This window comes from Ciconia boyciana, chromosome 4 (genome assembly GCF_034638445.1).
Source record: "Ciconia boyciana chromosome 4, ASM3463844v1, whole genome shotgun sequence".
Classification (NCBI taxonomy): Eukaryota; Metazoa; Chordata; class Aves; order Ciconiiformes; family Ciconiidae; genus Ciconia; species Ciconia boyciana.
Window position 1 is genome coordinate 28,073,078 of NC_132937.1, and position 12,210 is coordinate 28,085,287.

General features: G+C 45.1%; 1 protein-coding gene across 5 annotated transcripts; it reads right to left on the bottom strand.

Moving 5' to 3' along the window:
* Positions 1 to 6,314: 6,314 nt before the first annotated feature.
* ELAC1 (elaC ribonuclease Z 1) lies at positions 6,315 to 11,717 on the bottom strand. Of its 5 annotated transcripts, none has more exons than XM_072858952.1 (5): positions 11,093 to 11,520; positions 10,711 to 10,952; positions 9,840 to 10,059; positions 7,949 to 8,416; positions 6,315 to 7,325 (listed from the first exon to the last, which is right to left on the bottom strand). In XM_072858952.1, exons 3-5 carry the CDS (start codon positions 9,994 to 9,996, stop codon positions 6,862 to 6,864), a joined length of 1,089 nt encoding a protein of 362 aa, XP_072715053.1. In that variant the 5' UTR covers positions 9,997 to 10,059; positions 10,711 to 10,952; positions 11,093 to 11,520; the 3' UTR covers positions 6,315 to 6,861. The 5 variants fall into 5 exon arrangements, with proteins under 5 accessions (XP_072715053.1, XP_072715055.1, XP_072715056.1 ...); XM_072858954.1 differs by lacking the exon at positions 11,093 to 11,520 and adding an exon at positions 11,538 to 11,717 and having other exon boundaries at positions 6,316 to 7,325; positions 9,840 to 10,018; XM_072858955.1 differs by having other exon boundaries at positions 6,316 to 7,325; positions 9,840 to 10,018; positions 11,333 to 11,520.
* Positions 11,718 to 12,210: the final 493 nt, after the last annotated feature.

Consider the following 12,210-nt stretch of genomic DNA (forward strand, 5'->3'; position numbering starts at 1 on the left):
ATGTATGGTCCCCAGAAGCATGACCGCCATAAGCGCAAAGTCCTGCAAATAGAGCCCCCATGAGTGCAAAGCCCTGCAAGCGCAACCCCAACAGATGCACAGTCCCACGAGTGTAACCCCCACAAGTGCAAAACCCCCAAAATGCAACCCCAACAAATGCGCAACCCCCACAAGTGCAAAACCCCAAAATGCAACCCCAGCAAATGCACAGCCCCACAAATGCAACCCCACAAGTGCAAAACCCCAAAATGCAACCCCAACAAATGCAAAGCCCCACAAATGCAACCCCCACAAGTGCAAAACCCCAAAATGCAACCCCAACAAATGCAAAGCCCCACAAATGCAACCCCCACAAGTGCAAAACCCCAAAATGCAACCCCAACAAATGCACAGCCCCACAAATGCAACCCCCACAAGTGCAAAACCCCAAAATGCAACCCCAACAAATGTACAGCCCCACAAATGCAACCCCCACAAGTGCAAAACCCCAAAATGCAACCCCAACAAATGCACAGCCCCACAAATGCAACCCCCACAAGTGCAAAACCCCAAAATGCAACCCCAACAAATGCACAGCCCCACAAATGCAACCCCTACAAGTGCAAAACCCCACAGATGCAACCCCCAGAAATGGAAAGCCCTGCAAATGCAACCCCAACAAACTCACAGCCCTGCAAATGCAAAGCTCCACAAATGCAAACCCCCTATAAGTGCAAAGCCCCATAGACGCAACACCCCTATAAGTGCAAAGCCCCACAGATGCAACCCCATAAATGCACAGCCCCACAAATGCAACCCCATAAGCTGAAAGCCCCGCAAACGCAACCCCAACAAATGCACAGCCCCGCAAATGCAACCTCCAAAAGTGCAAAGCCCCACAAATCCAACCCCAACAAATGCACCAGGCTGCAAATGCAACCGCTTTTCCCATTCTTCATCACCTCGTCCAGCAAAAGCAAACTCTCCAAAGGAATTCAGCTGAAAAGGAAAAGATTTTTTTTTTTTAACTACAAGGTTACATCTTTCTACCTTTGTGGTGTTGGGCTACCGTTAGAATACAAAACAGAAGGGAAAAGGCACATGAAATACCGTATCCACTGCAAAACGCAATATATTTTTGCTAAAGAAGTGGGGTGTTTGGCAAGGTGCTGGTGTGCTATCACAGCTACTCTGATAAGAACTGAGAATTATGGAAATTTCTAAAAATGGTTATATTGCCATACCAAAATTTCCTGCTCGCACTGTTAAGTCATTTATAGTCACTTGCACATCCTTAAGAAGATCTTAGTGATGAAAAGCAATGTAACATGCTGCTATATTTATCATCTTTTCCTGGGTAGATATAATTGAAGCCGCTTCGCACCAGGATTTGCTGAGTGTGTTGCAAATTATCTATCTCGAGAGTTTCTGAAGCGTTACGGATGGGAGATGAGAGCTCCAGTTCAACGGGGAGCATGTCCCGTGCAGGACTCGTGGACCACAGCGCAGCAAATCCACGTGCTCACAGGCTGCCTACGCCAGCCTCTGTGCTGGCGAGTTACGCACCAGCGCTTCCCCTCCCACTCCAAGGTATATCATTTAAAAAAAATAAAAATCCTTAAATAATTTGCAATTTGTAAGCACGGTCTTCTTCCCCCTTGCACTTGCGGAACCAGCTGCAGCCCCTGCCAGGGAGACGATTTGCTCAAATATGTGGATGAAAGCTGCAAAATGTTAATGCTGAGCACCAAGCAGTGTAATTTTCTGATTTCCCATTGGTTGTACAATAACAAATAATAAGTCTGAATATAATAAGTTCAATTTCCTTCCATCGGCAATAGCCCCGGTTTGCTTTCAAGGCGTACCATGAACCACGTTCCATTGGGATGCCATGAACTGCCATTACTAACGCTGCGTTTCAAGCATCTTTTCTACAGGCAGCTCTCTTTATACGCAGGATTTTGGTTTTAAGAGTGGAGATGAAAGGGTGTTGGGAAATTCGGTGCAATCTTTCACCGCATTTCACAAGCAGGTGTGAACAAGCTGCAAATTCAAGGAGGAAATCCCCAACGATGATACTGCAGCTGGGTTACGGGGTAGTGGGATTAATTCACTTCTAAAGCATGTATTAAATCCGAAAGGATCTGAATTAGGTATCTTAAAAGTACTGTACGCGTTGCGGTAACTCTCTGTGTTTATACGTATGTCTATTTTGAGGTTCATAAAGCAATCATGACGACGTCCTGCTCAACCGGATGGTGAAATGTGGAATTTGGGGGTGCACAAGCCGTTGAGCCGGTGCCACCATCGGTCTCGGGTGTCCCAAGCTCGGCACGGTGTCCACGAGCCTCCGTGCGTGGTGGCTGTTGGGGACACGTGGCGAATCCCACCGCAGCCAGCACCAGCACACGAGGAAAGGACTGACCTGGAGCTGTAAAAGGACCGGGGTGACCACCAGGTAGGTGCTTCACCAGGGAAGATGCTGAGCTGCTGCCTCATATTTATCCAAACCCAAACAGCTCCAGCAACAATTAGTCCTGGGAAGGACTTTGTAGGCCATTAAGGTGATTTTGAAAGGCTGCAGGGATACCGTGTCCAACAAAATGGTACTATTTCCAACCACCTAAACTCCTTTGAACGCAAACATTTTTCAAATATCAAATGCTGGTACTAGCAGGATCAATTTAACATGTTGTGGTTTAGCATCCGTCCCTGCCCCCCTCCCCAAAATGTTACTTTGATCAGATTTCTGCAACTCGTTCTACCTCAAGATCCCAATCAATATGTTTTTATTATTAATAAAAAATGCATTAAGTTGTTCTAGTGACTATGTGCCAAACCACCTATTTCAGCGAGACCTGGATCAGTCCCACCACCTCGCCAGAAATTAGATTTCTAGAATGAAGCTATCCGAGGTAAATAATTAATATCCTTTTCCTTACAAATGAACCTAATTCAGCAAGAGCAAATTATTTTAAAAGTCTGTTTAAAAAAAAAAAAAAATGCTCCCAAATGAAGATCGTGTTTCTTCTGCACTGACAGATGAAGAGTCCCACCGTGGGCCATGGGGAGTGGTTGATACCAAAGGCTGAACCACCTCTAGCACGAAGGATCCTTTTCCCAGCTGGATTTAGAGCCCAGGCTCGATGTTGAGCTCTCCATCCTCGACACAGACGGCACCACACTGGGAGCAGCTAACCATTTTTGTGCTGTAGCTAACTTATTTCTCAACCTTTTTTGCAAGCTCATGCAGATCTCAGCAGACGGAAGATTTACCCTCACTCCCTTTGATCAGCGCTCATCCATTCGGTTAGCAGCTACACGTAAAACACAGGAACATCTCTGCTCTACAAAACTCTTCATGTCTTATATCCTCCCTCCTCCTCTTTCCCGTAACATAAAAAGCTTCTTTCGCAGTTTATCGAGTCGCTCTGCTAGTACCAGCTAAAAAAGGAACCAAACTTAGAGGAACTCTTCCAGGAAAGCAGAAGAATTTTTTAAATAAGTTATTCAAAGCTAAAAAAAAAAAAAATATCTTCATTTACATACCCAGAACTTGTCAAAACACCCTCCTGGTCCCTACGGGACCAGACTGCAGTCCTTCACCTGCTGTCAGACAAAATACTCTCAGGCAAATATATTTTAATGCAAAAGAGTTTTGTTCTCTGGTAATTAACAAACAGTTAATGGAAAGATAAACTCATTGAGAAAATAGACAATTTATGGTCCAAATTTTTCTGTCCTTACTGGCACACATGTTCCCATTAATTTAATTCAAGTCTCACCAGCAGTCAGATTTATGAAGTAGTTTAGTATCCAGACTTAGAGAGAAGAGTGGACCGTGGTAAGCAAAGACACATGGGTCTGTTAAGAAGAAACAACTATAACTTGATTACAAATACTAAAATATATTAAATTGAAAATACAGGAATTTCACATAACTCCAGCACTAAATGTACCCTCTTTCACCAACATACCAAAAATAAACGGTTTTTAAAAATGACAGACATATAGTTAATCCAGCCTTCAATATAGACCAGGCAACTTGCAGCTTTTCTTCTCAGCTTAGATGAAACGAGCATTTCCTCCCTTGATTGTCCATATAAAATAAATTGCCATAAAAAATGCACTAACACATCAACTCTGTCCAATAAAGTCCCCAGACCTAATACTTGAAGAGGACCTGGCCTGCTGCTTCAATTTGATACACTCTTCCCCTTGCTGGTCTTTATCCCAATTGACCTGTTCTTATTTTGGATTTAGATCCTAGAACATATTTAGGCTGTAGCTACGTGGTAGGACTGACCCAACGCATCAGCTCTCTACTGCTAAAAAGGGGGGGGTCCCAAGCATTTCTGGCCAAGCACTTCTGCACCCTCCTTCGTTCAGCCCTTGTACAAGTCATGCAGGAAGACAGCTCGCTAATCGACTCGGTAATCCAGACGAAAATTAGCCCAGAGGCCATTTTCTTGCAGGCTAGCAAGAACCAGTGGTTGTTTAGCCAGGCAAGCGCTGGACCGGCACGCTGAGCTGGACCACGGGGGCACCGGGACCGCGGGGCACGGAGGAGTGAGGCTCCCTCCACGCTGGGAGCCTGCGCCATCGATTCATCTCACCCATCTACCCACACCCTCCATCATTTGAATGGGAACTGAAGATATTCCTGAATTCACAGCAATTAACTAACCACACGAAGGCAAAAATGTGTTTACCGCCGGGATGGATTACCCAGTTCTGGAGCAGCATGATCCAGCACCGTGGGGAGATGAGCTGCGGCAGTGGGCGCACGCATTTCAGGTTGCATAGGCTTTTGGATTGTCCCTTGTTTTTATTTCCATCCTTTGATTTTTGTTATTTGCAGATGGTATTCAGTGAATTTCCACAAAGCTTGGAAGTTGTTCCCTAAACTTTGTATCACAACTGTGAATGGCTTAGAAAGAGGAATTTTTGGTTGTTCCAGTGTGGAAGCAGACGTAGCAGAGCAGGTCAGGACAACAAAGAAAGTTCTTCTTTCACTGTGTGAAACATAGAATAGCTGGAGTCTGCTCAGCTTTTGACTACATAAAGCAGAGTGTGATATCAAGATCTCTGCACCTGCCATTAATTTTTATCTTAAAAAAGAATTTATGGGAGGAAAGAACATGCCACCGCATGATCTGTAGACTCTGCCTGCTTTACACCATTTTGAAGAGAGAAGTCATAGAGAGCAGTGAGTTTCTGCTCCAGAAGTCATGGTCTTCAAGTTTGCAACTCTTCCCAATATTTTTTTAAAGAAATCAAAGACTTCATCTATATTTGAAGCATTAAATATTAACGGTGGTGTAATTCGGTTCGGAGTTACCATAACCGCAGGTAAGACCAAGCCTGTTTGAAGGGTGGGGATAAGACATCCCATTCAATTCGATCCATTTAGTCAAACATTAGGAAATCACACTCCTTTTTCTTTGAAGACTGTTGCTTAATTACGGCCAAGTACACTCTTAGCGAAGAAAATGCAAAGAGTATAGAAAAATTATCTGCAGGATTTAACTCCCTCATCTACCCAGCTTGGTCTGGGTGAAGATTAGCACTGTACACAAACCACCTTTGAGCGGTGCACCATTTACAAGGGAGAGATCTTTAAAGAGTGGGAGCGTCTTCGTTTTTTGGAGCTTTGTTATTCTACATTTAAAGCAGGGCGGGAAATCGTATATTAAAACTGATTCATTTTCCTTCTGCATTACCATCAACTCAACAAAAGTACAAGCACAAACTCTAGCAGCTGTACTTAGACCTGCCAGAGTTGTCAGTGTTTATTACAAAGCTATGAAGTGTTTCAGCTTTCAGGAATCCACGCTAGGGGAAACATACTCAGGGTAGATTTTTCAAAAACACTGACTTGACTTTTGACCAGAAAATTGCGCTAACATTTGGGAAACTCCAACTTCTAGTTTGTTTTGAGGTGGGAAGAAAAGGAGATACAGTTGGTCTACATGTCCCTTAGCTGAAAGAATAAAGTCACTGCAGAAACAGACCGAGCTATACGTAGGTGAAATTCCTCCCGTAGGGGTATTTCTACAGAGAAATATGCTTTTATCAGGATAATTTGTCTTTGAAAAGGCACGTGGAGGAACACTTCGGAAAGACTGTTTGTCATCTGCCTAAAGACTTCCAGAGCATATTTCCAAAACTTTGCTGATGCAGGGAACAGGTATGCAAACTTAGGGCTCACGCTTCAGAGCTTTAAATGAATCAAATTGTTAAGAGTGAATCACTTTTGACAGGAAGGCTAAACTATATTTATTTATGAGAAAACTTCATATGCAAAGGGAGAATTAGAAGAGCTCCTCAACTTGAGCATAGCAACACCCCCAGTTACAAACACTTAGCAGAGTTATAAATGCTTTATTAGTTTCAGTGTAATAGTCCTCTTACATAGAAATCGGGTAACAGTTACAAAATGCTGTCGACGAGTTTGAAATAGATGTTATTCAAAAACTTGTAAACAGGCAAGATATCTTAAATTCTGGTGCAGAACACAAACCTTCCTGAGGGCTGCATTAAGCCGAATGATCCAGTGCTCCGCTCTAGGAATCTGTGGTCCAAGGAAAACCCCTGGGCTGCAAAGGCTTGTACCAGCCTACGCATTTGGTTTCTGGGGAGGCCAGGTGTCCGAAACCATCACTTAGGAATGTATTCCAAGTCCCAGATGTTCGAGTATCCTTTTTTCTTGCTTTACAAAAGCCACGCTAACTGTACCTGGTACTCTTTCCAGCTTGCAATGGTTCTCTGTGTGCCACAGAAGAGAACTGATTTGGATACCAGAAACCCTACCATTATTTTTAAGTGCTATCCAACATCATCCGACTTTATGTCTTCATATAGAGCTTGCTAACACTACTTTTACTTTTTCATTGGAATTTCTATTGTCATAAAATCCTCAGCTAGCATTACTTCTTGACCATCTAACACTGACTCTGCCTGTCTCTTCAGTTCGGTGATGTCCGTATCTCCCTCCCCTCTCTGAGCAGCTGGTTTATACCGCTGACTGAAGTGAGTCAAAACCAGTTTCTTAACTTTACACAATTTTGCAAAATCCGATGCCATTTTTGGAGTGCTATGACCATGCTCCCTGGCCTTTTCCTCTTGGGTATCATCCAACGTGGCTTCATGTATCAGTACATCTGCATCACAGCAAAGCTTCATGGCCGCATCTCCAACCACCCCTGAACAATCCCCCAAAATGCAAATTTTTCTTCCAGGAATAGGGTCTTCTAAGACGTCTGAAGGAGAAATCGTTATTCCGTTTTCTAGAACGATTGCTGTTCCATTCTTCAGTTTCCCATACAAAGGGCCTGGTCGAACTCCTGGTAAATAAAGGCAAAAGAGTCCTTAAGTATTATGAGTGTCAGGTTTAAAAAAAAAAAAAGTCGCTTAAGAAGAGATACGCTATATATAGAGCTGTCTCACTGAAAAAATACAACCTCAATATAAATAGCAATTGATATTTCACATACTTCATACAAATAAAGAGCTTGTAATGTTAGCAGGAAGTGTGTTTGAAGAAAAGATATATTCTTCATATTAAAGTCAATAAAGTCATGCAAATACACTGGCCATACATTTCCCTGAAAGCCACGTTGTGCTTTTTAAAGTTTAACATTTGAATTTGTTTGCTCTTCCCAGTATGAGAATGGTCTGCAATATTAATTGGCACTCGTGTTACACACCAATTCAGACTGCTGCATTGGTATGAAGTATTAAAATGTCTTTAATAGAAAATGGAAAATTGAATTAAAATGGATTACGGAGAGATACAGCAGCTCTAATTTCTTAGAACCTCTAGAAAAGTGGTCATAAAAAGATTTCAGCTGCTTGTGAACCCAATTTTCTTACATTTCCTGAAAATCGGAGTCGCTCCTCAGCTTGAACACATGCATTTAGGCATTTAAAAAATTAAAAAGAGGAAAAACAAGTCAAAAGTAGTTACCAAGGTCTTTCAGTTTCTGTACATTGAGTTTACCGGTCCGGGGCTTCTCTTCCACCACAAAGCCAAAGGAAGGAATGCGGTGAAATAGGCGAAATGCTTTCAGAACTAGCTGCTCATCCTCAACCAGCAAGTAAGAGTTTTCTACTGGATCCAGGTGGAGTATTCTCCCTTGTGCTCCCTGGGGAGACACCTCATCTCTGTCCACGTAAGGAAACTCTTTAAATTCTTCTGCAGGGCACTGGTCCCGTGTAGGTACCAGTTCATGAACAGTGTAGGGAAAGAGAAGTTGTGAGTGGGAGAGCTCCATACTCCTCCATATGAAGTTTCGCAGTCCTAATGGCCCATAAATATCCACAGGTGGTTTGTTTGGGTCAGGGCTACTTTGGAGGCTAAGTGTACACAGCAGGCCAGGAAGTCCAAAAAAGTGGTCACCATGGAGATGAGTTATGAAAATCTTGGTAATTCTGCCTATTGATTAGAACAACAGGAGAAGAAAAACAAACCAGAAAAAGATAGGAAAATAAATGAACACCATTAACAACTCAGAAATACTCACTTTTTGGCAAGAAGTAGGAAATCAGGAAGGAGGGAAATTAAAATAAAAGCAGTGTTTAAGAAATAAATCCCAAACCACAAAGTATTTTTTTTTTCCACAGTAGCGACAAATTTCCACACAAGGTTTATTTTGGCTTGATTTGTCACGAAAAGACTGCCGAGACAGAAGTTTTAGTTGCTTCTAAGCAAAACGTGCTACAAGCATGGAACAGAAACAACTGGTGACATCTGCCATATTAAAACGCAAAGAAGCGCTGGAAAGGGGTTGTGCTTTCATACATTACAGGGAATCTGTAGACCAATGAGAAACATAAAGTGGAATTTGTGTTGTTCCTAGTTTTGAATCTAGCACATGAAACGAACTTAAGTAAAAAAAAAAAAAAAAAAAAGGCATCCAGTTTTGATTTCAAAGTTTTTTAAAAAGCAAGAACCCCACGGTTCCTGACTGGTTTGTTTTGAACAGATGAAAAATTACAGTTAAAGATTTGGGCTTTGTTTTGTGTTTGAGTTTGTCTCACTCCAGCTCTCAGGCACTGGGCCCTGCCCTTGCTAGATTAAAAAAAAGCCCAGAATTTTCTCTCACTACAGTCACGTGTACTTTAATCAGGCTGCCTCAGTCTCCTCTGCTAGCTGAGTTCCCACTTCCTTGCAGTAAGGCATTTTCTCCAGCATCTGTTAGGAACAGGCAATAGGAAGGACAGAATCGCTTTGTTTTAAGAACAATTTAGTAAAAATCAGTAAATTTAGTAAAAATTAGTCTATTCACTTGGTCAGTAAATCCCCTGATAGCTTCAGATTTTGGGGGAGCAGGAGGTTGGTTTTCTGTTTATAATTGGTAATTCCATCTTTATAACTTGAGAGTCAGAAGTCTGCTCTTGCCGCTGGAGACTGCAAAAGCACCGCGACTGAAGGTAAGTCTGGTTTCTACTTTATTTGCCAAAATGTAAAAGTTACCACAAATACATGCAACTTTACTTGAAAACAAAAGCACAATATTTATTGACAGGAAGACTCACAGCAGGTATTGTCAAGAGCCATCTTCAGACAAATACAAACTGTGCCAGTTTAAAGCTGGTCTGTGGTCCACGTTCGAAATTACAAAGCCCAAGAAATTAATTCAGGAGAGTTCGGTTCTCGAACGCAATTCTTTACCAAAGGGCAATCAAGGAATACTGCACAGCAGGTTCAGCAACTGCCACCCATACGCAGCACCTTCAGATGCTCATGCATGTTTAGTACGTATTCAAATACCGTGAGCACGAGGACAAAGTATTTTGTTTAGATCTCATGAAACTTTTCCCCTTCCCTAATCACAATACCTTTCAGCAGCACAAACCTGCTTTGAGATGGCTCTTCATGAATTGTGTTTGAGTTCCCTCTCCGCAGTCGAAGAGCCAGCACTCTCCTTCCCTGCGAAGCACTAATGCCGATGCTCCTCTTGTTGGAGAGGGATACGCTGAGCCTGTGCCGAGGAAAGTTATATCCATCGACATTTTGAATATGTCAGTATGCCACCTGAAAGAGAGGTTTTGAGCCGCTGAACAGATGTATTTATGCTGGGAAAGAAACAAACATTTTTGCTTTAAATGAAGGCATCCTCCATACTTTAGTGTGAGGATCAAATTCCCCCTCCCTTAAAAAAGAAAACTAAAACCTCCCTGGAGTAGGATATGATTTCAGAAAACACAATATTTACAAGCAGCAGATTCCCTTTTTATGTCGATGGAAGGTTGCAAACATGCAGCCCAAACATAAGATGTGACCTTTGTTTGCTACCTAAAGAAACAGTCCTAGCCAGCTGGAAATGCTCTGATCTTTAAACCCACTATTCTTTCTTCTTTGCTTTATTTAAACTTTGAATTTTCCTGCATGCGCTTTCCTCTAAAAGCCTTTTCAGAATGACTAACACGAAACAGCCACTGCTGACATTTAAACGCCGTTACTGGATGTCAGGAGCGGGCAGCCCAGCACCGCAGAGGAAGAAAAATTCGCTCCCCTCAAAACAACTTCAGAGACTGCAAGAGGCAGGAGTGACCCGATTTACTTTACCTTTGCAACGGCATCCTTAAAAGCAATCGATGTTTTATTTCTCATCAGTGTTAAGTGAAAAATTAAACACTACCAAACCTTTACGTAGCCTGAAGGCTGCGTGACAGATCATGGGACACCTATTGCAGCAGAAGGATCTATATATTCAGCTGCCATACCTCAGTTGTTTATGTATCCACTATGTTCTCCGGATGAGGAGCCTGGCCGGTCTGCAGGAGCAGGACAACCTTCCCAAAGCTGCGCTAGGAGCAGAACTTCCACGTGCACGACTCCGACGATGTCTCGCCGTACCGGGTGTGCTTTCTCCAGCCTTAGTCTTCCCAGACTTAGTTCCTACCTCGTTTTCAGGTGTATTTCCACCTCATTTTCAAACTCCAGGTGCCTTAACAGCTTCAGATACCTTTCAAGCAAAAGAATTACCATTTCTCAGGTTTCGTTACTTTTAAAGGAGCTGCCACAACTTTCCAAAGGAAAGCAGCCCTCTTCCCTGGTGCGCTAGCAGGGTCCTCCCAAGCACACCAAGGTGCAACATGTAATTACCTGACCTTGGGGCGGCAGGATAAACGTCCATCACCCCCCCAAAAGGCAGAAAGAAACATTTTTGCTTCCTTTTCCTCAGTGTAAAAGCAGGTTAACAGCTTCTCAGCTGAACTGGCCTCGGGCCTTACACCGTGAATTCGTGTCCATGGGCTGGGACGTGGGGCCAGCCGTAAGGCCGAGACCCACCGAGGTCTCACCTCTCCTCAAACACTTCACGCCCGCCCGACCACCCGCACTCACAGCCGCGCCGGGCCTCGCCCTGCCGCCTCCACCCCCCTGGGCCGCGGCCCTCGGCTGCTCCCCGACAGCGGCTGTGGGGAACAGCCCGGGGAGGGCCGGGGACGAGGCCGCTACGCCGCGGCGAGGGGACACGGTTCCGGGTTTAGTCAGAAAACGCGCAGCGCACAGGCCCGGCGTCCCGGCCTCCCCTTCCCGCCCGGCCTACCTCCCCCGGCCGGCGGCAGGCGGAGCCCGCGCTGCACCGCCCGGCCCGGCCCGGCCCCGCCGCCTCCGCGCCCTCCCAGGCGGCGCGGCAGGCCGGGAAAGGCGGGCGGCGGCCAACAGCGGCCCCGGGGGCCTGAGGCACCGGCAGCCCGGACGTGCGGAGGGGCTGGGGCGGTGCCGGCTGGAGCGGGCCCTGGTGTGCCTGGTCCACAGGCTTGGGGAAGAGGGGCTGGAAAACTGCCCGGCAGAGAAGGACCTGGGGGTGTTGGTCAACAGCCGCCTGAATATGAGCCAGCAGTGTGCCCAGGTGGCCAAGAAGGCCAATGGCATCCTGGCTTGTGTCAGAAGTCGTGTGGCCAGCAGGAGCAGGGCAGTGATCGTCCCCTGTACTGGGCCCTGGTGAGGCCGCACCTCGAATGCTGTGTTCAGTGTTGGGCCCCTCACTGCAAGAGAGACATGGAGGGGCTGGAGCGTGTCCAGAGAAGGGCAACGGAGCTGGGGAAGGGTCTGGAGCACAAGGCTGATGGGGAGCGGCTGAGGGAGCTGGGGTTGTTCAGCCTGGAGAAAAGGAGGCTGAGGGGAGACCTCCTCGCTCTCTACAACGCCCTGAAAGGAGGCTGGAGAGAGGTGGGGGTCGGTCTCTTCTCCCAGGTCACAAGCCATGGGACGAGAGG